At 47.7% G+C, this 25,941-nt stretch overlaps 1 protein-coding gene, 1 long non-coding RNA gene and 1 pseudogene across 7 annotated transcripts; 1 reads left to right on the forward strand and 2 right to left on the reverse strand.

The window, feature by feature from the left end:
* Positions 1–549: 549 nt before the first annotated feature.
* Positions 550–1,032, reverse strand: LOC147991738 (uncharacterized). The gene has a single exon (XM_087538788.1). It carries the CDS (start codon positions 1,030–1,032, stop codon positions 550–552), a length of 483 nt encoding a protein of 160 aa, XP_087394914.1.
* A 1,837-nt stretch (positions 1,033–2,869) lies between these two features.
* On the reverse strand, positions 2,870–9,355 carry LOC125519709 (uncharacterized). Of its 6 annotated transcripts, none has more exons than XR_015604378.1 (11): positions 9,077–9,355; positions 8,877–8,968; positions 8,745–8,836; positions 8,515–8,664; positions 6,945–7,593; positions 5,762–5,858; positions 4,898–4,975; positions 4,482–4,610; positions 4,319–4,402; positions 3,938–4,057; positions 2,870–3,485 (listed from the first exon to the last, which is right to left on the reverse strand). It is a non-coding gene; the product is annotated as an uncharacterized LOC125519709 (long non-coding RNA). The 6 variants fall into 6 exon arrangements; XR_015604376.1 differs by having other exon boundaries at positions 4,267–4,402; positions 8,745–8,809; positions 8,912–8,968; positions 9,077–9,354; XR_015604377.1 differs by having other exon boundaries at positions 8,745–8,809; positions 9,077–9,353.
* Positions 9,356–9,444: 89 nt separating this feature from the next.
* On the forward strand, positions 9,445–23,006 carry LOC147991739 (uncharacterized; annotated as a pseudogene).
* Positions 23,007–25,941: the final 2,935 nt, after the last annotated feature.

Here is a 25,941-nt window from a genome sequence, read left to right on the forward strand (position 1 = left end):
CTTGAACCTCGAGTGGGTTGTCCTGCCTCCAGGCATGATAGAAGCGGCGACACCCGACGTCGCAGTGGCCACAGCGACCTTTTTCGCACCTCGAACCCTAGCAAGCAACACCCTGTACAGGAAGGTCTTCCCAGTGCCTCCCGGGCCATTGACGAAGAAGACGCCCCCTTCGCCGTCGTCAATTGATGCTACTATCTCATCATAGGCTTTCCTCTGCTCAGGGTTTAGTGAGGACTCCAGGGATTTTTCGTCCTCGGCAACCTTGATAGTGGTTTCCTCGATGACCTCCCGAGCCTCGCCTTCTGTGTTGTCATAAGTATCATCGATGTCCGGAAGAGGGAACAACTTTATGTCCTTTCCCATGGACTGCAGCATTCCCCTGATATCAAGCAACACCATCTGCTCCACCATGATTGGGCATGTGTGATGTCGCATGTAGTCGTCAAACATCGCCTCAAGGTGCCTATCCCAAAGACCGCGAATGTCGCCAGGCTTGCAAAATACCAAGATTGTTGCAAAGAGCCTCCTGAGAGAAATCGGCATGGCCCACTACTCGGACTCCGTCAGACACTCGTCGAGCGTGTTGTCGGACTCGATGAGACCCCTCCTCTCAGCGGCCTCATGGAAGGTATCACACAACACACCATCCACAGTTTTTAGGTCTTCGAAGGACACTGAGCCTGGTACATGGTTTAGAAGCACCCTCAGAAAGTACCGCTCCCCCTCGACGGGATTGCCTGACATGATTCGGCCTACTTGGTAACCTTGTGCCCTTTCCTGCCAATTCTTTGTTCTTTGCCAAGTGAAACTTCGTGGGAAGTCCTTGTACAGAATATCTCGAGCCCACACGTGCTCTTGGTTAGCCATGAAATACTCCATCAACATAGACTTTGATGAGTTATCATTGGCCAGGATGTCATTCAGGTTCTCTCCCGCTTTGAATGTGACCTTGTGCATGTTTGGGAGATGTAGCGGCAACAGCAGGACCGTCGGTTGGTTCTCACAAAGGGTGAGGCCCAATATCCTCCACATCGCCTCTGGTGGAGTTACCCACCTTGCGTCGATAAATCTCTTGATCTCATCTATGTTGCCTTGGGCGTCAGGTTGGTCGATATTGAACGAAGTTTGATCGTGACCCTTGTATATGTACTTATATGTGGCAGTTGAACATCCGTAGGAGGTAAGGGTTTGTAAGGAACAACCCATTTGTTGTCTAGCATTTGACGGCGGACCTTCGCTTTGCGACCGTCTTTCCTTCTTCGGTAAACAGGGTAGGAGTCCTTGCCCTATACGGTGGTCTCGTTGAAATCCCGTGGGTACCTGCATTTGCACAACCCCTCTTGCATGCACACGTTGTTGGGGTTCAGGACCCGCATGGGTCGTGCATCATATGCTTCACGACCATGGCATAGAGCTTTGGGTACTTATGCTTGTCTGGGAGCTCGGCAGTTATGAGACGATCGTACTGCTCTGGCACAAGAAGCTTATATCTCGAATCCATAATCAACAGGAAATGGGCATGCGGGAGGCCCCTCTTCTGGAACTCTACCACATATATGTACGCCTTCACAACGCCTAGTGTAATTTTTCTTCGTCAACATATCTTTCATTGTCTCCAGCTTGGACTTGAACACTCGGGCCACAAGATCTGGTTGGTCCTGCGGTGTTTGGCATGGAAATAACTCATCATGTATCTCCTGCCAATTTGGGTTACAGGTCATCATCAGGAAGATGTCAGGCTTGCCGTACGTCTGCACCAATGCCATGGCGTCCATATGCCTCCGCTTCATGTCATGGAAGCCCCCTGGAATGACCATGGGAGAACAGTCCTAGTGCCAATAGAGCTCGCTCGTGTCTCCCCTGCCGTGATGCTATCGACAACGCCTTGGTATAAGTCGGCACGTAGCTCAGCCTAGTGGTTCCTAATCCATTTTAACCTGCATCCCTCGATCTTTATGTACATGTCGACCCCCCACTGCTGGAACAGACGTCCTCCATATAGTATGGGGTTGAATATCGCAAGACGTGTTTGCAGCATGTAGCAGTAGTAGTCCCTGACGGAGACGCATAAACGACCACCCCCCTATGCGTGAAGAATTTAAAAAATGAAGCTCCATACATCGACCACGTGGAGGGCCTTTAGTCCCGGTTCGTATAAGAATCGGTCAAAGGGGGGTCTTTAGTACCGACCCTTTAGTCCCGGTTCCAGAACCGGGACTAAAGGCCCTCTGGAACCGGGACAAATGGGCATTTTTCTACTAGCGGCCTTTGGCCCATGTATCTCCACTTCCACTTACCCCTTCGTCCCTAATATTATAAATACCCCTTAGGGTTCAGATCTAAGGTTAGACTAGAATTGAGAATTGAGCTTTGCTCGCCAAACTTTCCCCCATGTGTGGAACCTACCTTGACCTCCTTTGGAGATGAATCTTTCATAGAAGCTACTCTTTCTCTTGTGAGATTCAAGTAGATCTAGTCAATCTTCCTTGCGAGGTTCTATTGGATCGGTGGACCGGCCAGTGAGAGGAAGCGGTTTCAACAAGGGCTAGATAGGTTTCATCGTTTACCCCTTTGTATCTTTGTGTTTGCCCACGTGTTCTTCCGCATTTCCCTCGATTTCCCCTCTCGTGTATCTTTATACTCCCTCCGTTCAGAATTACTTGTCTCGGAAATGGATGTATCTAGAACTAAAATACGTCTAGATACATCCATTTCTGCGACAAGTAATTCCGAACGGAGGGAGTATCTTACTGTGTTTGCCCACGTGTTCTTCCGCATTAATGTTTTTGTTTTGACCAGAATCCAGAACAAATAGTCAATACGTACATGCAAAGGTATTTAATATGGGATGGTAGCTGCAATAAAGAAATAAAAGAGCAACTGACTATTCAGATTTTAAACACCACAATATGCCCTATGAATTCTCGTTACAACCAATGATTCTTTTTTTTTTACCTGAACAACCAATGATTCTTATAGCAAAGAGCAGTGACCAGAAGTTGCAAGACATAACTTCTATTTCAGAATGCGCAAAACTAATTTTACTCGAGGAGAACATATTGTATCTGTAACCTTCTCAAAGGTGGTAATCTCTACGAATTCCTTCGTGGCAAGAATGATTGCAGCACGGAGTATCACATCCGTGACAAAACACACTTCATGATTTAAATTGAAAATACCATGCTTGGCTGCTTTTCAGTGATAGACTAAATACCAGAGACATGCTTCGCAGAAGACACTGGAATGTCACTGATGTCTTTCAATGTGCGTGTTTTTTCTTTGGAGAATGTCTTTCACTGTGTGTTGTGTCCCACAAGGTGCACTGAGGATTGGATGCATCTCTTTTTTGGCTGCAACTTTAGCATCAGGATATGGAACTATCTACAGATTCACTGGCAGCAGGGTAACTCCATTGAGCAGAGTTTTATGTTGACAAAGCAGCAGTTTGGTCACCCATTCTTCACTGAGGTTGTTATTCTGGCTGCCTGGCACATTTGGAAACAGAGAAATGAAGCTATTTTTCAGAATGTGTTGCCATCTTTTAGATCCTAGAGAAGCAAATTTAGGCATGAGGTCACCCTGCACTTGCATAGGGTGAAAGCCAAGTACTCACAACAGTTTGCAATATGGATTGACTCTCTGTTATAGCTAGCTGACTCTCTAACCTTTGCAAATCTTTTGTATATGACTTTACTAATCAATAAATTTGATGTGGGGTTTTCACCCTGCAGTCTTCGTTGTCAACTGCAGTGAAGAAGCCATGTTATAACTAATAGACTGAACTGGCCGTCAACACGGGGAGCGCGAGCAGAGCCATCGGCTCAGTGTGAAGTGTATTAGAATGCGCGCGATGCTGAGCAAAATCTTCGCCCGCCATGTTTTCAGTCAAATGGCATCATATGCACAAGGTTGCAGTGCCAAGACCATATCGGCTTACCGTAGAGGGTCCCATTTGGCTGGTACTCAAAGACAAGCATTCCTCAGAACGGATCAAACTCCTTGCAATATCTCACCATCTTCACAATGTTTTCGTGATCCATCTGGCTATTTCTATCACCTGAAAGACCCAAAATACCAGGAGATGTGATCAAAGAGCCGTGTAAAATGTCCTGTAAAATCTTAGTATCTGTTTAAGCTAAAGAGTAATTTGCCTCCTAGAAGTAAAGCTCAACATAGTTCGTCCAGTAGTGCAAACAAAAGCTACTTGCGACAGCACAAATCAAACATTAGCAAACATGAGGGCAGCTTTCAGAAACATTAGGGAACCTCAGAGAATATATGACCCATTGCGCCACAGGCGCAAGTGGCGAAATTATACCGGAATTGAAGTCATAAGTTCTATCTTGTATATGAAGAGAGTTACAGCATTTTGTCCTTCAAGAGAGCTATTCCTTTTGCCCGGCTGAAACAAATGAAACATACGATTTGTAAATAACCCATTCCTTGTTAGAATATAAATTTGAGAATAGGTATCATCCTACCATTGGCACAACTGGCAATGCTTCACCCTTAGAAAGAACAACCCTAGTAGGACCTTGGGAGGCCGAATATGACCCCAGGAGTTATGTTGTGCTGGGGCAGAAAGGCCTTTCCATCCAAGTCTTGTTGTGCTGCCAAGAAAAGAGACAATATGATTATGTAAAAAGGATATTATATGAATGTATTGGCATATCATAAAGGTTATTATAGGAACAGGTAAGCACGGAGTTGCTCCACTGTCCATCAATATAAAAGCAAAAAAATATTGATACGACCCAAACTTCAGAAATCAGGTAATAAGGCAGTTTTTTCGAATTAGAAAAGAAAACATTTAGGTCCTATAAAAGTTCTTTAATGGCGTGCAAGAATGGCTGCATAATCGTTTTATCATCAATTGTATGTTTGACGTTGTCATTACCAGATGAACTCTTTCCGAGATAATGTTTGAAGGTGTTGTCCAAACTGGCAATGTATCAATTAAATCTATGCACCAGACCTACGACAAGAGAAGTTCTTCTGAGTGCTTGAACTATATAATATAAAAGGTAAAGCATTAACAATACTCTAGGGGAAACAGAAATTAGAAGCTCAAACAAATATCAATGAGCAGCAATTTCCTAGAAATGCAAAATATAACTATATTGTGTCTTTGTAAATTGTCTTATCGCTGCTCTTTCTAGGCAATTGTCTTATCATCAATTGATAGAATGATATCGTAAGTAATAATACTGAAACTTGGCAAGATAAACAAATGGTTTTATTCTTACACAACATACAAAGTTCTGTACCTTAATCCTTATTACTCTAGTATTGAATGCGACACTTGAAACCACTATTTTAATGAATCTGAATATTATCTAGAAATATAAGATGGTTATTTGCCCCTTTTAGCAAACAATTTCTTTGAATGGAGAAAAAAATCAATGCTGACCCAGAAATAAAACAATGATATATTACACAAGTTTATGCAAAGTATGCCATCCTCTTTCTACACAAACACGAAGCAGGTGTTGTTCAATCTCTAAAATGCAACCAACTTGCATCAATATCTACATACACAATTCTTGATTCATTCACATGTTTTACTGACATCCTGCACCATAATTCAAGCTCACTTTCCTTATAGCCTCTGGTAGGTGTCTATAAAGTAGTAAAGCCAATGAATAAAAAAAGGAAGAATAAAATAACCGATATAATATAGTTCATTAAAGTAGAGATTACACAACGCTCTCCGAACTGCCCATTAATCAGGATGTAGAAAAACATTGAATGAATAACTTACATAGTCTGGCCATTGTCGCCTTAGTTCTGATCATGTACCGCAGCTGGCAAAATAATCAAGAATGGCTTCAAAATTACATTTGATTTCAAGGTTTAGCCTGCAACAATTGCAATAGGGTCAGGGTAATAACAAATACTTCACAGCCGCAGAACATCATGAATGTTGATTCTTTCTTATTTAAAAAAATTGATCAATAGGTTGTGCATCCAAAATCATAATACAAGAAACTTATTTGAAGAAGTAGTGAAAGTAGACTAAAATCAGAATAAAGTACCCCAAGGTGTGGACACCAAAACACACAATATCACATCAGGATATATGAACACCATTTGAAATTATTATAGACGATACTTCTGAGATTAGTTGTAAACTCTTAATCAATTATGTATCAGATAAGACAACTTTATGCACACCGATTGAAAAATTAAGAGAAAATAGATTAAATGCACTTCAACAAAATAGAACGCCTTATAAGTGAGCAATACAACCATGCTTTTTAACTATTAAGGCTGATTTAACCATGGTGTTGCAATGGACATTCTGCCCTTCACAGCAAGATTTAAAAACAGTTTCAGTTTCAAGCAGACACTGAAAAAGCAATGCTTTAAATGGGATGGAACTATTTCATACCACAAGGCTTTCATACCCCAAGGCTTATTATGTTAGCAGATCAGTAGGTTTGGCCCTCTCTAGAGGACCAAACCAGGGCATAGCAAAAAACACTAATCTGAATAATCAAATGCCCATCAAGAAAACAATGGACCACTCTAATTTATAGTACTTGCAAAAAAATTGCATATCACTAATTCAAGATAAAGATGACTGATATGAACCCAGATGATCTTTGTAATATGTAGCCACCAACCGCAATGTCCAACATCGTTGAATAGGTACTTATCCGAACCACAGTAAAGAAAATAACTGAAAATTGGTTCGACAACACAATTATGCAAAGATAATAGGAACAAAATATGGAACCACTATTTGTAAAACAGAAATCTAACACCACAACAATTAATATTATGAGATTGTAAAATTAGGTTAACACTTGATTACCACATCGAATAGATATCTAGAAACATGTACAAGCTCTTGTCTGACCGTATGGGCTTTACACAGTTCAAAACTGCACAGGAAAAACAGAAAGAAAAGAGTGATGACGTAGAATTTGAAATTGTCTCACCTTTGGAGCACTACAACTGCATTTTAACTGAAGAACATGGTAACAAGGGGAAACTGTGAAATCTCTTGTAACGACGACATGAAAGGGGCTGTAGTGAAGGGAAATCGCTTGTAACGACGGTGCAAGGATGCAGTCAAAAACAGGAGAACAACCTGTGAAGACGCAAAAATGATCAGACGGACGAAGGATCCTTCAAAATAAATAGGGGACTAACGTAACCAACTTCAAAACAACAATCATATCATATTACAGAGATCACAAAATGGCTAGTCAGGCCTGAGCAGGAAGCTCTTTTACCTTCACCTATAAAATAAGGTTGCTATTATGCCTAAAATAAAACTGCATATGAACCTGGACATTTGTGGTGCTATTATCAAGGCATGTGTAGCCCCTGGAACATGATAAACTTGCAAAGAAACAACAAATATTTTGTAAACAGACACATCACACATCTAATTAATTAAAGTCTGCTCCAATACAAATTATGCTAGGCTCTAAGGGGGCAAGCTGCGCTAGGCGACCACATTCCAAAGCACACCAGGAGCAAAAATTGAAGAGAAAAGTAGAGTTGCGGATCAGGGTATGGTTTGGGCAAGTTGCAGTCCACCAGGGCCCGGTCACTGCTTGACCAGCCCACAACAGCATAACCCTACACATGTAAGGCAAAGTAATGTGGTCAGAAGTGGTAGTAAGGAACCGAGAAACAAGTAGTAGCAGACACAAGAATAAGCAAGATGACCATTGCAACACCACCAACAAATATCCTGGGTCGCCATAACCGAAGAAAGAAAAAAAAGCAAGATATATAGATATACATGCTCTAATTGGCCATAATCAGTCAAGCCATGGCCTACAACATCAAGGGATGCAGATATCATTATTTGAGAAAAAAGTAGGTCGCATTAAATATAAGACCTATCTCTGCGGCGAAAAACATTTAGGCATATAACCGGAACCGACACGAAACATCTGCTTCTTAACTAACATGGAATAAGAGCAGAATAACTAACCCATCAGTACGGCGTAAACTTTTCCAGATATATGTTTTGTTGCGTGTTTTACTATTCTGCACATCCAACACAAACATAATTCTTGATAAATTCTAGCAGATAGATTATTAATTCCATGCTCAAAGTCAATCTTTTTCATTTTGGGAAAAAAATATATCTATAGTAGATGAACTTGGTCTATTCGTCACTTAAGCAAATATAGGACTCGACAACAAACCAAGAAATATTATCTAGGAAGGAGCTGCACTAAATGGAGAATAAAAACACTGTAAGTATGGAAATTGGGGGTACCTTGCAAATCAAAGTAGATTTTATAGTTGTTAGTCCGTAAACCATTAATCAGATTACATATCAAACATAAACCAAGTCAAGGTAAATGCTGACAGAAATTTATTCTATAATAACTCTATACTATCCTTGTACAACTATATGTATGTTTCTGTGTCTATACTGACACAAATTTATTCTATAATAACTCTACTATCCAAGAAAGCTAAAGCACTGGAATCAAATATGAACTAAGCAGTGTACATTTATTCAAGCTAACGGTAACAGCTTACGTTTTCCTGTATTGTGACTCTGTTCTTTCAACCAATCCTTTGCAAATGTCACCAAACTTAACGCAGCTGCAATTTCAACTCCATTTGGTAGTATCCTTGTATGCAGAACCAATAATATTGCTGAAATCCAATGTTCCATTGCAGGCACACCTGAGAATATAATCAAATTGCCATATGATACTGCATAATTCTCATAGATACATATACAAAAAGCACGAAGAAAAGTATACCTGTTTGAAAAGTTTTTTGCATTTGTCATGTAACCCAAGGCTTCACCGTCCCTACTTTTTCCTCTCTACAGTGGAGAACAGACCCGTCATGACTAAATCTGAATAGAACACTTTGCCTAGCTATTGCCTTACTGATATGATGTGTGCAGGAAACCAAATTTCTGAACCTATTTGCAAACAAAACTGCTATCGTTCATTGAGTACAATTGCAGACTAATGTCATCCTGCAGCCACGTTGGAGTATTGTCAAACACCTTGTAGGCAAAATATAAAATAGCATCTGAACAAACAGAAATGAGTATCTGTGGGGATTAAATAAAAAAAATCAGGACCTCGCGTGGGGAGGTTGAAGGCGACGAGGACGCTCTCCCAGCCCGCCCGCTTCTCCGTTTCCGGCCGCCGCCGCCGCCTGGCCCGGCCGCCACCGCCATGACTAGAGCGGGAGAAGAGAAGAGGAGGAAGCGTCGCAGAGGAGGCGAGGAAGAGGAGCAGCAGCGGCGGCAAGAAACACGTCTGCCATCCGCGGACAAGATGGCGTGTCACGCCTGCTCATAGATCAGCAGCGGACTGAAGAGTGCAGGTTCAGAGTCTGAACCCGCAACGGATGACCTGGTCAACGGAGCGAGCCGGGCCCAAGAGTCAGGAGTAGGCGTGTGTGTGGCCAGCTGGCGCTGCTTACTTGTATGTCTGTGTTTGGACGATGAGGGTATCGAAAAACCAATTGAATCATTCCTTGTTGTCGACTCCTCCCCTCATGCTTTCCTCACCTACTCTCGTTCTCCCATCTCACCCCTGATCCCCTTCCTCTCGCTATCAGATCCACCGCTGGGGTGTGACAATCTGGTATTCAGAGCCCAAAATTTTTCTTCCCCACCACTGTTTGCTCGAGATCGATCGGTAACATCCACAGGGTTAGGTGCGCGTCGCTCCGGCGAACTCGCACAAAATCCTGCCCGGGGTTCGATCGGATCTAGCACGGAATCACGGCAACGCCATCCAAGCCCTCGGCCCAGATCCGCTGCGTGCTCGACGCCAGGTCGGAGACCACGGACAAGTTGCAGAGCTTGCTCGAGTCCGTCATTCGCCGCCTCGACGCAAGCCAGAAGACCGCCGACGAGCGCCACCAGGCGCAGGTCGCCTACAACGACCAGGTCTCCGCCGAGATCAAGCACCTATCCAAGCAAATCGACCTCACGCAAGCCGATGTGGATAAGGCGCGCAAGGCGGCGCCCACAGTCAACCCGGCGGTGACCGTCTTCGGAGGGGCATCCCCATCGGGCGTCACGAACACGGGGGACTCCTCTGCGCTCCGTCCACCACCCCCGCCACCACCAACGCGTCCTCCGCTGCTACCCCTCTACACGGATGGCGCGGCCCAGCTTCCGTTCGCCCGCCTCGTCAACCACGGACCACCACTACTACCCGCGCGGTCACCGTCGCCCTCGGAGCCAGATCGCCACGGCGACCACTACATCAAGCCGCCCAAGCACGATTTTCCGCGGTTCGACGGCGACGCCCCGCGCATCTGGCTGGACCGCTGCACCACCTACTTCGAGTTGTACCGGATGCCACAACATAGCTGGGTCACCACCACGGCGTTGTACATGGACGGCCTGGCCGCGATGTGGCTCCAAACCTATCGACAGACACACCCAGGGGTTTTGTGGCAAGCCTTCAGAGCTGCGGTGCAAGAAGAATTCGGTCCAGAAGAGTTCGAGGTTCAGATGCACCACTTTGTTCAGTTACGTCAGACCGGCAGTGTTCAGGAATATCGCCAGCAATTTGAGACAGCGATGTACCATTTGCTGGCCCTGGACCCAACTCTGAGCTCCAAATTCTTCATATCTCAGTTCCTGATCGGTCTCAAGGACGAGCTGCGCCTAGGAGTGCGCTTGCAAGCACCAACCAGCATCACTCACGCTGCGGTGTTCGCTCGCATTCAGGAGGAAGAACTAGAGAAACAGCGCACCTCGCGCTCGCGTGTCACACCAGTAGGACGCCCACCACCACCACTTGCACCGCCAGCAGTTATTGCTCCAGCTCGCGCTGCAGCCGTACCACGGCAAGGGGCCGACGAATATGCACGGGAACGACAACTAAGAGAGTTCCGCAGAGCGAACGGTCTCTGTTTTCGCTGCGGGGACAAATACTCGAGGGAGCATCAGTGCAAACGTACAGGCCAGATTCTGATGATCGAGCTTGGCGACTTCGGAGAAATCTTGTCTGACGACACCGTCCATGCTCTGCAATTACTGGATGCTCCTGCAGATCAAGAGCCAGAGTGCTGCTCACTCTCACAACAAGCGCTGTCAAGCGAGGAAACACCCTCCACGATTCGTTTGCGAGCACAGGTGGGCGATCAGATCATGCTGCTGTTGGTGGATTCAGAAAGTACACACAGTTTCATCAGTGAAACATTTCTCGCGCGACTGGACATTCAGACAGAGAAACTATCACCAGTTTCAGTTCGCGTCGCCAACGGGCAGAGACTGCAATGCAATCAAATAGTGAGAGTGTTGGGGAACGTTGCAGAAAACAAAAAATTTCCTACTCGTTTCACCAAGGTCCATCTAGGAGTTCATCTAGCAACGAGTGATCGGATGCATCTACATACCTTTGTAGATCGCGAGCGGAAGCGTTCAAAGAACGGGGATGATGTAGTCGAACACGGCGTGAATCAAATCACCGGAGATCCTAGCACCGAACGGACGGTGCCTCCGCGTTCAACACACGTACGGAACGGATGACGTCTCCTCCTTTCTTGATCCAGCAAGGGGGGGGAGGTGGATGAAGATCCAGCAGCACGACGGCGTGGTGGTGGATGCAGGGCGTCACAGTAGCAGGGCTTCGCCGTGTACTACGAGGGAGAGATGTAACAGGGGAGAGGGAAGCACCAAAGGCTGAGGTATGAAGTCCTCCCTCTCCTCAACTATATATAGGAGGGCCAAGGGGGGGGGGGGTGCGCCAGCCTAGGAGATCCAATCTCCTAGGTGCGGCGGCCAAGGGGAGGTTTCCCTCCCCCCCAAGGCACCTAGAGGTGCCTTCCACCATTGGGACTCTTCCCTTTTGTGGAAACCTAGGCGCATGGGCTTTTGGGGCTGGTGCCCTTGGCCCATGCAGGCCAAGGCGCACCCCCTACAGCCCATGTGGCCCCCCGGGACAGGTGGCCCCACCCGGTGGACCCCCGGGACCCTTCCGGTGGTCCTGGTACAATACCGATAACCCCGAAACTTGTCCCGATGGCCGATACTGCACTTCCTATATATAATTCTTTACCTCCGGACCATTCCGGAACTCCTCGTGACGTCCGGGATCTCATCCAGGACTCCGAACAACATTCGGGTTACTGCATATACATATCTTCATAACCCTAGCGTCACCGAACCTTAAGTGTGTAGACCCTACGGGTTTGGGAGACATGCAGACATGACCGGGACGACTCTCCGGTCAATAACCAACAGCGGGATCTGGATACCCATGTTGGCTCCCACATGCTCCACGATGATCTCATCGGATGAACCACGATGTCGAGAATTTAATCAACCCCGTATACAATTCCCTTTGTCAATCGGTATGTTACTTGCCCGAGACTCGATTGTTGGTATCCCAATACCTTGTTCAGTCTCGTTACTGGCAAGTCACTTTACTCGTACCGTAATGCATGATCCCGTGATCAACCACTTGGTCACCTTGAGCTCATAATGATGATGCATTACCGAGTGGGCCCAGTGATACCTCTCCGTTATATGGAGTGACAAATCCCAGTCTCGATCCGTGTCAACCCAACAGACACTTTCGGAAATACCTGTAGTGCACCTTTATAGTCACCCAGTTACGTTGTGACGTTTGATACACCCAAAGCACTCTTACGGTATCCGGGAGTTACACGATCTCATGGTTAAAGGAAAAGATACTTGACATTGGAAAAAGCTCTAGCAAACGAACTACACGATCTTGTGCTATGCTTAGGATTAGGTCTTGTCCATCACATCATTCTCCTAATGATGTGATCCCGTTATCAATGACATCCAATGTCCATAGCCCGGAAACCATGACTATATGTTGATCAACGAGCTAGTCAACTAGAGGCTTACTAGGGACATATTATGGTCTATGTATTCACACGTGTATTACGATTTCCGGATAATACAGTTATAGCATGAATAAAGACAATTATCATGATCAAAGAAATATAATAATAATACTTTTATTATTGCCTCTAGGGCATATTTCCAACAGTCTCCCACTTGCACTAGAGTCAATAATCTAGTTACATTGTGATGAATCGAACACCCATGGAATTCTGGTGTTGATCATGTTTTGCCCTAGGGAGAGGTTTAGTCAACGGATCTGCTATATTCAGGTCCGTATGTACTTTACAAATCTCTATGTCTCCATCTTGAACATTTTCACGAATGGAGTTGAAGCGACGCTTGATGTGCCTTGTCTTCTTGTGAAACCTGGGCTCCTTGGCAAGTGCAATAGCTCCAGTGTTGTCACAAAAGAGTTTGATTGGCCCCGACGCATTGGGTATGACTCCTAGGTCGGTGATGAACTCCTTCACCCATATTGCTTCATGTGCTGCCTCCGAGGCTGCCATGTACTCCGCTTCACATGTAGATCCCGCCACGACGCTCTGTTTGCAGCTACACCAGCTCACTGCTCCACCATTCAACATATACACGTATCCGGTTTGTGACTTAGAGTCATCCAGATCTGTGTCGAAGCTAGCGTCGACGTAACCCTTTACGACGAGCTCTTCGTCACCTCCATAAACGAGAAACATTTCCTTAGTCCTTTTCAGGTACTTCAGGATATTCTTGACCGCTGTCCAGTGTTCCTTGCCGGGATTACTTTGGTACCTTCCTACCGAACTTACGGCAAGGTTTACATCAGGTCTGGTACACAGCATGGCATACATAATAGAACCTATGGCTGAGGCATAGGGGATGACACTCATCTCTTCTATATCTTCTGCCGTGGTCGGGCATTGAGCCGAGCTCAATCTCACACCTTGCAAAACAGGCAAAAACCCTTTCTTGGACTGATCCATTTTGAACTTCTTCAAAATCTTATCAAGGTATGTGCTTTGTGAAAGACCTATGAGGCGTCTTGATCTATCTCTATAGATCTTGATGCCTAGTATATAAGCAGCTTCTCCAAGGTCCTTCATTGAAAAACTCTTATTCAAGTAGGCCTTGATGCTGTCCAAGAGTTCTACATCATTTCCCATCAAAAGTATGTCATCTACATATAGTATGAGAAATGCTACAGACCTCCCACTCACTTTCTTGTAAATGCAGGCTTCTCCATAAGTCTGCGTAAACCCAAACGCTTTGATCATCTCATCAAAGCGAATGTTCCAACTCCGAGATGCTTGCACCAGCCCATAAATCGAGCGTTGGAGCTTGCACACCTTGTTAGCATTCTTAGGATCGACAAAACCTTCCGGCTGCATCATATACAATTCTTCCTTAAGGAAACCATTAAGGAATGCCGTTTTGACGTCCATTTGCCATATTTCATAGTCGTAGAATGCGGCAATTGCTAACATGATTCGGACGGACTTCAGCTTCGCCACCGGTGAGAAAGTCTCATCGTAGTCAACCCCTTGAACTTGTCGATAACCCTTAGCGACAAGCCTAGCTTTATAGATGGTCACATTACCATCCGCGTCTGTCTTCTTCTTAAAGATCCATTTATTTTCTATGGCTCGCCGTTCAACGGGCAAGTCAGTCAAAGTCCATACTTCGTTTTAATACATGGATCCTATCTTGGATTTCATGGCTTCTAGCCATTTGTTGGAATCCGGGCCCGCCATCGCTTCTTCATAGTTCGAAGGTTCACCGTTGTCTAACAACATGATTTCCAAGACAGGGTTGCCGTACCACTCTGGTGCGGAACGTGTCCTTGTGGACCTTCGAATTTCAGTAGGAGCTTGATCAGAAGTATCTTGATCATCATGAATAACTTCCTCTCTAGTCGGTGCAGGCACCTCAGGAACATTTTCTTGAGTTGCGCCATTTACCGGTTCAAGAGGCAATACTTCATCAAGTTCTACTTTCCTCCCACTTACTTCTTTCGAGAGAAACTCTTTCTCTAGAAAGTATCCATTCCTGGCAACAAAGATCTTGCCTTCGGATCTGAGGTAGAAGGTATACCCAGCAGTTTCTTTAGGGTATCCTATGAAGACGCATTTTTCCGACTTGGGTTCGAGCTTTTCAGGTTGAAGTTTCTTGACATAAGCATCGCATCCCCAAACTTTTAGAAACGACAGCTTAGGTTTCTTCCCAAACCATAATTCATACGGTGTCGTCTCAACGGATTTCGACGGAGCCCTATTTAAAGTGAATGCGGCAGTCTCTAAAGCATAGCCCCAAAAAGATAGCGGTAAATCGGTAAGAGACATCATAGATCGCACCATATCTAATAGAGTGCGATTACGACGTTCGGACACACCGTTACGCTAAGGTGTTCCAGGCGGCGTGAGTTGTGAAACTATTCCACATTTTCTTAAGTGTGTGCCAAATTCGTGACTCAAGTATTCTCCTCCACGATCTGATCGTAGAAACTTGATTTTCCTGTCACGTTGATTTTCAACCTCACTCTGAAATTCCTTGAACTTTTCAAAGGTTTCAGACTTGTGTTTCATTAAGTAGACATACCCATATCTACTCAAGTCATCAGTGAGGGTGAGAACATAACGATAGCCACCGCGAGCCTCAACACTCATTGGACCGCACACATCAGTATGTATGATTTCCAATAAGTTGGTTGCTCGCTCCATTGTTCCTGAGAACGGAGTCTTGGTCATTTTTCCCATGAGGCATGGTTCGCACGTGTCAAATGATTCATAATCAAGAGACTCTAAAAGTCCATCTGCATGGAGCTTCTTCATGCGTTTGACACCTATGTGACCAAGGCGGTAGTGCCACAAGTATGTGGGACTATCATTATCAACCTTACATCTTTTGGTACTCACACTATGAACATGTGTAGTAATACGCTCGAGATTCATTAAGAATAAACCATTGACTATCGGAGCATGACCATAAAACATATCTCTCATATAAATAGAACAACCATTATTCTCGGATTTAAATGAGTAGCCATCTCGTATTAAACGAGATCCTGATACAATGTTCATGCTCAAACATGGCACTAAATAACAATTATTGAGGTTTATAACTAATCCCGTAGGTAAATGTAGAGGCAGCGTGCTGACGGCGATCACATCGACCTTGGAACCATTCCCGACGCGCATCGTCACCTCGTCCTTCGCCAGTTTCTGTTTATTCCGCAGCTCCTGCTGTGAGTTGCAAATATGAGCAACGGCACCGGTATCAAATACCCAGGAGTTACTACGAGTACTGGTAAGGTACACATCAATTACATGTATATCAAATATACCTTTGGTGTTGCCGGCCTTCTTGTCCGCTAAGTATTTGGGGCAGTTCCGCTTCCAGTGACCCTTCCCTTTGCAATAAAAGCACTCTGTCTCAGGCTTGGGTCCATTCTTTGACTTCTTCCCGACATCTTGCTTGCCGGGCGCAGCAACTTCCTTGCCGTCCTTCTTGAAGTTCTTTTTACCCTTGCCCTTCTTGAACTTAGTGGTTTTATTCATCATCAACACTTGATGTTCCTTCTTGACTTCTACCTCTGCTGATTTCAGCATAGCAAATACTTCAGGAATGGTCTTTACCATCCCCTGCATATTGAAGTTCATCACAAAGCTCTTGTAGCTTGGTGGAAGCGACTGGAGGATTCTGTCAATGACCACGTCATCCGGGAGATTAACTCCCAGCTGAGTCAAGCGGTTATGTAACCCAGACATAGTGAGTATGTGCTCACTGACAGAACTATTTTCCTCCATATTACAGCTGAAGAACTTATCGGAGACTTCATATCTCTCGATCCGGGCATGAGCTTGAAAAACCATTTTTAGCTCTTCGAACATCTCATATGCTCCATGTCTCTCAAAACGCTTTTGGAGCCCCGGCTCTAAGCTGTAAAGCATGCCGCACTGAACGAGGGAGTAGTCATCAGTACGTGTCTGCCAAGCGTTCATAGCGTCTTGGTTCTGTGGGACGGGTGGATCACCTAGCGGTGCTTGTAGGACATAATCTTTCTTGGCAGCTATGAGGATGATCCTCAGGTTCCGGACCCAGTCCGTATAGTTGCTGCCATCGTCTTTCAGCTTGGTTTTCTCTAGGAACGCGTTGAAATTGAATACAACGTTGGCCATTTGATCTACAAGACATATTGTAAAGATTTTAGACTAAGTTCATGATAATTAAGTTCATCTAATCAAATTATTAATGAACTCCCACTCAGATTAGACATCCCTCTAGTCATCTAAGTGTTACACGATCCGAGTCGACTAGGCCGTGTCCGATTAACACGTGAGACGGACTAGTCATCGTCGGTGAACATCTTCATGTTGATCGTATCTTCCATACGACTCGTGTTCGACCTTTCGGTCTCTGTGTTCCGAGGCCATGTCTGTACATGCTAGGCTCGTCAAGTTAACCCTAAGTGTTTTTGCATGTGTAAAACTGTCTTACACCCGTTGTATGTGAACGTAAGGATCTATCACACCCAATTAACACGTGGTGCTTCGAAACGACGAACTGTAGCAACGGTGCACAGTTAGGGGAGAAAACTTCTTGAAATTGTTGTAAGGGATCATCTTATTTACTACCGTCGTTCTAAGTAAACAAGATGCAAAACATGATAAACATCACATGCAATCAAATAATAATAGTGACATGATATGGCCAATATCACATAGCTCCTTTGATCTCCATCTTGGGGCTCCATGATCATCCTGTCACCGTCATACTCATCGACATGTAAGTTGTGATTCCTTGTATAATAGCATGAACATCTCATACATCACATATCGATCATTCATCATTCATCACAACTTTGGCCATATCATATCACAAAGCACTTGCTGCAAAAACAAGTTAGACGTCCTCTAATTGTTGTTGCAGGTTTTACGTGGCTGAAGTAGGGTTCTAACAAGAACGTTTTCTTACCTACGTGAAAGCCACAACGTGATTTGTCAACTTCTATTTACCCTTCATAAGGACCCTGTTCATCGAATCTGCTCCAACTAAAGTAGGAGAGACAGACACCCGCCAGCCACCTTATGCAACTTGTGCATGTTTGTCGGTGGAACCGGTCTCACGTAAGCATACGTGTAAGGTTGGTCCGGGCCGCTTCATCCCACAATTCCGTTGAAGCAAGATAAGACTAGTAGCGGCAAGAAAGTTGACAACATCAACGCCCACAACAAATTGTGTTCTACTCGTGCAAGAGAACTACGCATAGACCTAGCTCATGATGCCACTGTTGGGGAACGTTGCAGAAAACAAAAAATTTCCTACTCGTTTCACCAAGATCCATCTAGGAGTTCATCTAGCAATGAGTGATCGGATGCATCTACATACCTTTGTAGATCGCGAGCGGAAGCGTTCAAAGAACGGGGATGATGTAGTCGAACACGACGTGAATCAAATCACCGGAGATCCTAGCACCGAACGGACGGTGCCTCCGCGTTCAACACACGTACGGAACGGATGACGTCTCCTCCTTTATTGATCCAGCAAGGGGGGGGAGAGGTTGATGAAGATCCAGCAGCACGACGGCGTGGTGGTGGATGCAGGGCGTCACAGTAGCAGGGCTTCGCCGTGTACTACGAGGGAGAGATGTAACAGGGGAGAGGGAAGCACCAAAGGCTGAGGTATGAAGTCCTCCCTCTCCTCAACTATATATAGGAGGGCCAAGGGGGGGGGTGCGCCATCCTAGGAGATCCAATCTCCTAGGTGCGGCGGCCAAGGGGAGGTTTCCCTCCCCCCAAGGCATCTAGAGGTGCCTTCCACCATTGGGACTCTTCCCTTTTGTGGAAACCTAGGCGCATGGGCTTTTGGGGCTGGTGCCCTTGGCCCATGCAGGCCAAGGCGCACCCCCTACAGCCCATGTGGCCCCCCGGGACAGGTGGCCCCACCCGGTGGACCCCCGGGACCCTTCCGGTGGTCCCGGTACAATACCGATAACCCCGAAACTTGTCCCGATGGCCGATACTGCACTTCCTATATATAATTCTTTACCTCCGGACCATTCCGGAACTCCTCGTGACGTCCGGGATCTCATCCGGGATTCCGAACAACATTCGGGTTACTGCATATACATATCTTCATAACCCTAGCGTCACCGAACCTTAAGTGTGTAGACCCTACGGGTTCGGGAGACATGCAGACATGACCGGGACGACTCTCCGGTCAATAACCAACAGCGGGATCTGGATACCCATGTTGGCTCCCACATGCTCCACGATGATCTCATCGGATGAACCACGATGTCGAGGATTTAATCAACCCCGTATACAATTCCCTTTGTCAATCGGTATGTTACTTGCCCGAGACTCGATCGTTGGTATCCCAATACCTTGTTCAGTCTCGTTACTGGCAAGTCACTTTACTCGTACCGTAATGCATGATCCCGTGATCAACCACTTGGTCACCTTGAGCTCATAATGATGATGCATTACCGAGTGGGCCCAGTGATACGTCTCCGTTATATGGAGTGACAAATCCCAGTCTCGATCCGTGTCAACCCAACAGACACCTTGGGAAATACCTGTAGTGCACCTTTATAGTCACCCAGTTACGTTGTGACGTTTGATACACCCAAAGCACTCTTACGGTATCCGGGAGTTACACAATCTCATGGTCAAAGGAAAAGATACTTGACATTGGAAAAAGCTCTAGCAAACGAACTACACGATCTTGTGCTATGCTTAGGATTAGGTCTTGTCCATCACATCATTCTCATAATGATGTGATCCCGTTATCAATGACATCCAATGTCCATAGCCCGGAAACCATGACTATCTGTTGATCAACGAGCTAGTGAACTAGAGGCTTACTAGGGACATATTATGGTCTATGTATTCACACGTGTATTACGATTTCCGGATAATACAGTTATAGCATGAATAAAGACAATTATCATGATCAAAGAAATATAATAATAATACTTTTATTATTGCCTCTAGGGCATATTTCCAATAGAGAGGTTTGGAATGGCAAGTGCCTGGCCACACCTTCCACACCGATCTCCGCGTGTTGCCCCTCAGCACCTACGATGGTGTTCTGGGCATCGACTGGCTGGCAGCTCACAGCCCCATGAACTGTCACTGGCAGGAGAAAACAATCGCATTTGAAACAGAGGGCAAACAAGTGCATCTACAAGGCGTAAGAACTTCAGATTTACCCCCCATCGCCGAACTTGATGCTTATGAACTGCATCGCATGGAGATAGCTAACGACATTTGGACCGTAGCACTGGTCATAGTCGAATGGACTGACAAACCTGAACTTGCACCTCCACCTCCCCAAATTCAGAAACTTCTGTCTGAATATGTAGACGTGTTTGCTGAACCTAAGGTACTGCCTCCCAAACGACAGTATGATCACGCAATCAATCTGGAGCCGGGAACAACACCTATCAACACCAGGCCCTACCGCTACTCGCCAGCACAGAAAGATGAGATCGAAAAGCAGGTTTAGGAGATGCTGCAATCGGGTGTCATTGCCCATAGCCTGAGTCCATATGCAGCACCAGTGTTGTTAGTCAAGAAGAAGGACGGCTCGTGGCGCTTCTGTGTGGATTTCAGGCGATTGAACACAACCACTGTCAAGAACAAGTTCCCATTGCCAGTAGTGGACGAGTTACTCGATGAACTGGGTGGAGCAGCTTACTTCTCCAAGATCGACTTGCGAGCGGGCTACCATCAGATACGCATGAGGGAAGAGGATGAAGAAAAGACGGCTTTCAAAACGCACCACGGCCACTACCACTTCAGAGTGATGCCGTTCGGCCTTTGCAACGCGCCGGCAACCTTCCAGTGCCTCATGAACTCAATTTTCGGTCGCCATGTCCGCAAGTTCATCATTATCTTCCTCGATGACATTCTGGTCTTCAGTATCGATTTGCAGGAACACGAAGAACACTTGTGCACGGTCCTCGACCTGCTTCGGACGCACCAGCTCTACGCCAAGGCCTCCAAGTGTTCGTTCGCGCAGTAGGAGATCGAGTATCTCGGGCACGTCATCTCCAAGAACGGTGTCGCCACTGATGCCAGCAAGACCAGCGCCATGAGTGCGTGGCCGGTGCCCATGACGCCCACCGAGCTCCGCGGCTTCCTCGGCCTCACAGGCTACTACCGCAAGTTCGTGCCACACTATGGCATTATTGCGAAGCCGCTGACACGCCTCCTCACCAAGAAAGGATTTCTCTGGGACGACAAGGCGCAAACCGCGTTCGAGCTGCTGAAGAAGGCGATGGTGAGCACGCCCGTGCTGGCGCTTCCTGACTTCAAGCGTCCGTTTGCCATCGAGACCGACGCGTGCGACACCGGCGTGGGCGCCGTACTGATGTAGGACGGCCACCCCGTCGCGTACCTGAGCAAGGCGCTGGGCGTGCGGAATCAGAAGCTCTCGGCGTACGAGAAGGAATTTCTCGCGGTGATGATGGCCATCGATAAGTGGCGCCCATACCTCCAGCGTGCACCGTTCGAGATCGTCACCGATCACAAGAGCCTGTGTTCCTTGGGCGATCAACAGCTCGTCACGGATCTGCAGCGCAAGGTGATGTCCAAGATGGTGGGACTGCAGTTCATGTTCCGCTACAAGAAGGGCACGGACAACGGCGCGACCAACGCGCTCTCTCGAGTGGGGCACTTACTGGCCCTCGACGCGCTCTCCGTGTGCCAGCCCCAGTGGCTCTAGGAAGTGGCCAACTCGTACGAGACGGATGTGGACGCCCAAGAACTGCTCGCCAAGTTGGCTCTCTGCGACACCGACAAACAAGGCCGCACTCTGCAGCAAGGGGTGATCCGCCAGCGCGGGCGGCTCTGGATCAGCGCCAACACCGCGCTTCAAACCAAGCTGATCGCCGCGCTCCACCACAGTGCTGTGGGAGGGCACTCGGGAGCCACCGCCACTTACCAGGGCGTCCGCAAGCTCTTCGCCTGGACGGGGTTGAAGCGCGTGGTCGAGGACTTCGTCAAACAATGCGGCATATGCCAGCATGCCAAGCACGAGCAAACCCATCCAGCGGGCAAGCTGCACCCACTTCCAATTCCGCAACAACCATGGCACGACATCACCATGGATTTTGTCGAAGGGCTGCCCAAGTCTGACGGCTACGACACGATCATGGTGGTCTTTGATCGTCTCACCAAGCATGCGCACTTCGTCCCTCTCCGACACCCCTTCACTGCGGTCCAAGTCGCGCGCGCCTTTTGGGACAATATCATCAAGCTCCATGGTGTGCCGCACACCATCATCTCCGACCGCGACAAGGTGTTCACCAGCGCAATGTGGCGCGAGATTCTCACCGCAGCGGGCACCAAGCTGCTGTACTCCACGGCGTACCACCCCCAAACCGACGGCCAGACGGAGCGCGTGAATCAGTGCCTCGAAATGTACCTTCGATGCGCCGTCCACGACACGCCCAAGCAATGGCGCCGGTGGCTCTCCTCGACGGAATTCTGGTACAATTCCTCCCACCACGCCTCGCTCAATGGTTCCACCTTCAAGGCTCTATACGGGCGGGAACCAAATCTGGGAGGCCTTCCGGAGGCGAGCTTCACCATGCCCGCCGATGCGCCGGCTTCGTGCCCAGCTGGAGCGTGCCCAAGCTCGTTTCAAGAAGCAGGCCGATCATCATCGCGCAGAGCGTGCCTTTGATGTGGGCGAGCAAGTTCTCCTCAAGCTACAGCCATACGCGCAATCCTCCATCGCCAATCGCCCCTGCAAGAAACTGGCGTTCAAGTTCTTCGGGCCGTTCACCGTTTTGGAGCGCGTGGGAAACCTGGCTGTTCGCCTGGAATTTCCCCCGGACAGCCGCATCCATCCGGTCTTCCACGTCTCCTAGCTCAAACCGTTCGTCCCCGACTACACTCCGGTCTTCTTCGAGCTGCCCAAGGTTCCAGACCTCACCTCTGACGACCGTGATCCGGTGGCCATCCTGGACCGCCGCATGATGAAGAAGGGGAACGCTCCCATGGTGCAGGTGCAAGTACAATGGAGCTCCATGTCGCCCTCTGCAGCAACTTGGGAAGACTACGCCGTCCTACGACAATGCTACCCCAACGCGCAGCTCTGGGAGGAAGAAGATGCCGCTGCTCGAGCGGGGGCAAATGTCACGCCTGCTGATCGATCAACAGCGGATGAAAGAGTGCAGGTTTAGAGTCTCAACCCGCAATGGCATGACCTGGTCAGCGGACCGAGCCGGGCCCAAGAGTCAGGAGTAGGCATGTGTGTGTGGCCAGCTAGCGCTGCTTACTTGTATGCCTGTGTTTGGACAATGAGGGTATCGAAAAACCAATTGAATCATTCCTTGCCGTCGACTCCTCCCCTCACGTTTTCCTCACCTACTCTCATTCTCCCCTCTCACCCCCGATCCCCTTCCTCTCGCTATCAGATCCACCGTTGGGGTGTGACATGGTGCCGCCGCTCGTGTCCGCCTTCTCCATCTACGGACAATATGCCACCGCCGCTCGGTCCGCCTTCTTGAGCGAGAGAGGAGGCAAGCAGAGAGAGGAGGAGGTGGTGGAGGCGGCGGGGGGGCTATGAGGGAGGCGCGGGAGGATAGCGTGGAGGGCGGAGAATGGAGGCGCGGGGACGAGAGAGGATTGGCTAGGGTTTTCACCGCTCCTCGTGCCCACATATGGAAAGGCGACCTTGACGAGAAGGTTTCCATGCTGAAATTTGGGCACTGTACTTTCTTAGACCCATATGTCATGGACTGTCAGAGCATCTCCAACAGCCGCGCCAAACTAGCGCCGCACCGCAAAATTGCCCATTTTAGCGCGCGTGCAACCGGTATAGTTGCTCCAGCGAGCGCGCAAAAACAGCGCGCGCGGCATATATAGTTCAGCGTGTGGGCCGAAACTCAATTGCGCGCTGCTTATTTGCTGTGCCCGCTCCCGCGCGCTGGACTCTCGCGCGCTCGCTCGCAACTCCCACCCCCCTCCAGCCGCGCCGCCGCCGCCGACCGCGCCACCCGGCGACCGTTCCGGCGCTTCCCGGGCCTATCCCCGCCCCGCGGCGGCTTCTCCGCCCCCCCTCTAGTCCCGCCGCCCCTCGCGCGCGTCCGTCCTCCGATGAACAGCACCCACAAGGTGTTCGAAAAAACGCCTAGAAGGTATGTATTGCTCAAAAGCCATGAATTTTGTGCATGTTGCTTATAGTTTTTATAGCATAGTATTGAACATTGTATATGAGTTCGTCGTATGATTCTTCCGAAGAAGAATTTGATATGGAAGAGGAGGAGGATCTTGCAATGATCCTAGCTATGCATATCAATAAAAAAACCAAAGCACGGTGGTTCGGTTATGGGTCGGCAGAAAATTTGGAGGGATAGGATCGATGCCCACAACAGATTGATCAGGCATTATTTTGCGGAGAATCCCACATACCCCGAGTCGTATTTTCTTCGCCGGTTTAGGATGAGCACCGAGTTATTCAGGCGCATTGCAGAGAAACTAGCGAGCCATGACCGCTTTTTTCAGCAAAGGAGGAATGCCGCCGGAGAGCTCAGGCATAGCACTTTTCAGAAGGAGACGGCCTCTTTGCGTATGTTGGCATACGGTATACCGGCTGATCTAGTTGATGATCACTTGGCTATGGGTGAGAGCCAAGCCATCATGTGTGTCAAGCGCTTCGCAATCGGAATTGTGCAAGTGTATGTAGACTACTCTTAGTATGAGCTCTTGGGACATCCCGTTCGAGTGCGACGGAGGGCTGAAAGGGTGGCCCGTTTTGTTGCCTCCTATCATGCCATTCGACGTCCCGCAACGCATAATGATCTTCAGAAGGATCTCATTGAGGAGTGGTGGGCATGGAATGGACGACAAAGAGCATCATGATTTGTGCGTTCGATATTGTATTGTTGAACTATTTGTTATGTTTATTGCACTATTTGTTGTATTGAACGATAAACTGTTTGTTTGAGTTGTAATAACGAAATTGAACTATTTATTTTGATTTATTTTTGTTTGTGTTTGATCTTTTTGCTTCTGTTTTGGAATGCATATGTTGTTTGTGCGAGAGTCGCGCGCGCTGCATTTTTGTGCGCTGCCGGAGCGGCGCGTGCGCTGCATTTTAGCACCGCTGCTGGAGCCAGCACTGCGCGCCGTGCCAAACCAGGCGATGGACGTGCGACAAAGATGTTTTTTGCACGCGACGCGTTCAGCACCTGTTGGAGATGCTCTCAGGCCTGCATCTTCTTAACTAGTGTCTCCCTTCTTCAGTTAACGACCGGCCAGGATTTGCCACCGAACCGATGATCGGACGGCTCAAGTTGCTCGCCGTCTCACTGTACCGTTTTAGCCGTTTCCTGTAGCGTTTCGTTTACGGCACTGTTGCTGTCACCGCGTGCCAGCTAAGCTATAAAACTTGCTCGTCTTGTAATGCATTGCTTATTTTGAGAACCATTTCATTACTCAAACATATATCTTATATCAATACAAAACCCTAGTTTGGTTCCTACTTTCCCCTTTCTTCCTCGTGAGATCTGAGATCCTCCCGTTCGAATCCGCCCTAACCCCTCCCGGGGTGTGACAATTGGTATCATGAGCGTAGGTTTTCCTCGGCAGCGCGACAGATCGGAGTTGCGACGGTGAATTCCCACCCTTCCCTTCCTTTTCTCGTCGGCGGCAGCAGTGTTGGTGGCGTTGGCGGCGGAGTAGGCGGCGCAGGCGGCGGTAGACCTATTCGACGGCAGCTCGTCAAGCCTGATTGGTTGTTTGAGCACACCGCTCACTCAGTAAAATCCCAGATCATGCGACGGGCGGTGTTGTTCCGGTGGCGATCTCGTTCGGCGGCGGCAGGGTAAGCGTTCAGATCTGGTTCTCGGCTAGTCCTGGCGGTAAAATTCCCCTCTGAACGACTTCACCAAGATGGGGCGCGTGAAGGCCAGCCTCGAGGAAGCTGAGGTAGCTGAACTTCTGGCCATGAAAGGTGAATTTCTGCAACATCGTGAAGAGACAGCAGAACTTCGAGGTGAAGTTGATGACCTGTGCAAGGATGTACATGACATCGGCCTCAAACAAGATACCATGGTTTCAGTAATGGATGGGGTCCAAAAAGTAGTATCATCTTTGAATACTCAGCTCGCAGCC

The sequence above is a fragment of the Triticum urartu genome, chromosome 1A (genome assembly GCF_056163025.1).
Source record: "Triticum urartu cultivar PI428250 chromosome 1A, HENAU_Tu73, whole genome shotgun sequence".
NCBI classification, from domain to species: domain Eukaryota; kingdom Viridiplantae; phylum Streptophyta; class Magnoliopsida; order Poales; family Poaceae; genus Triticum; species Triticum urartu.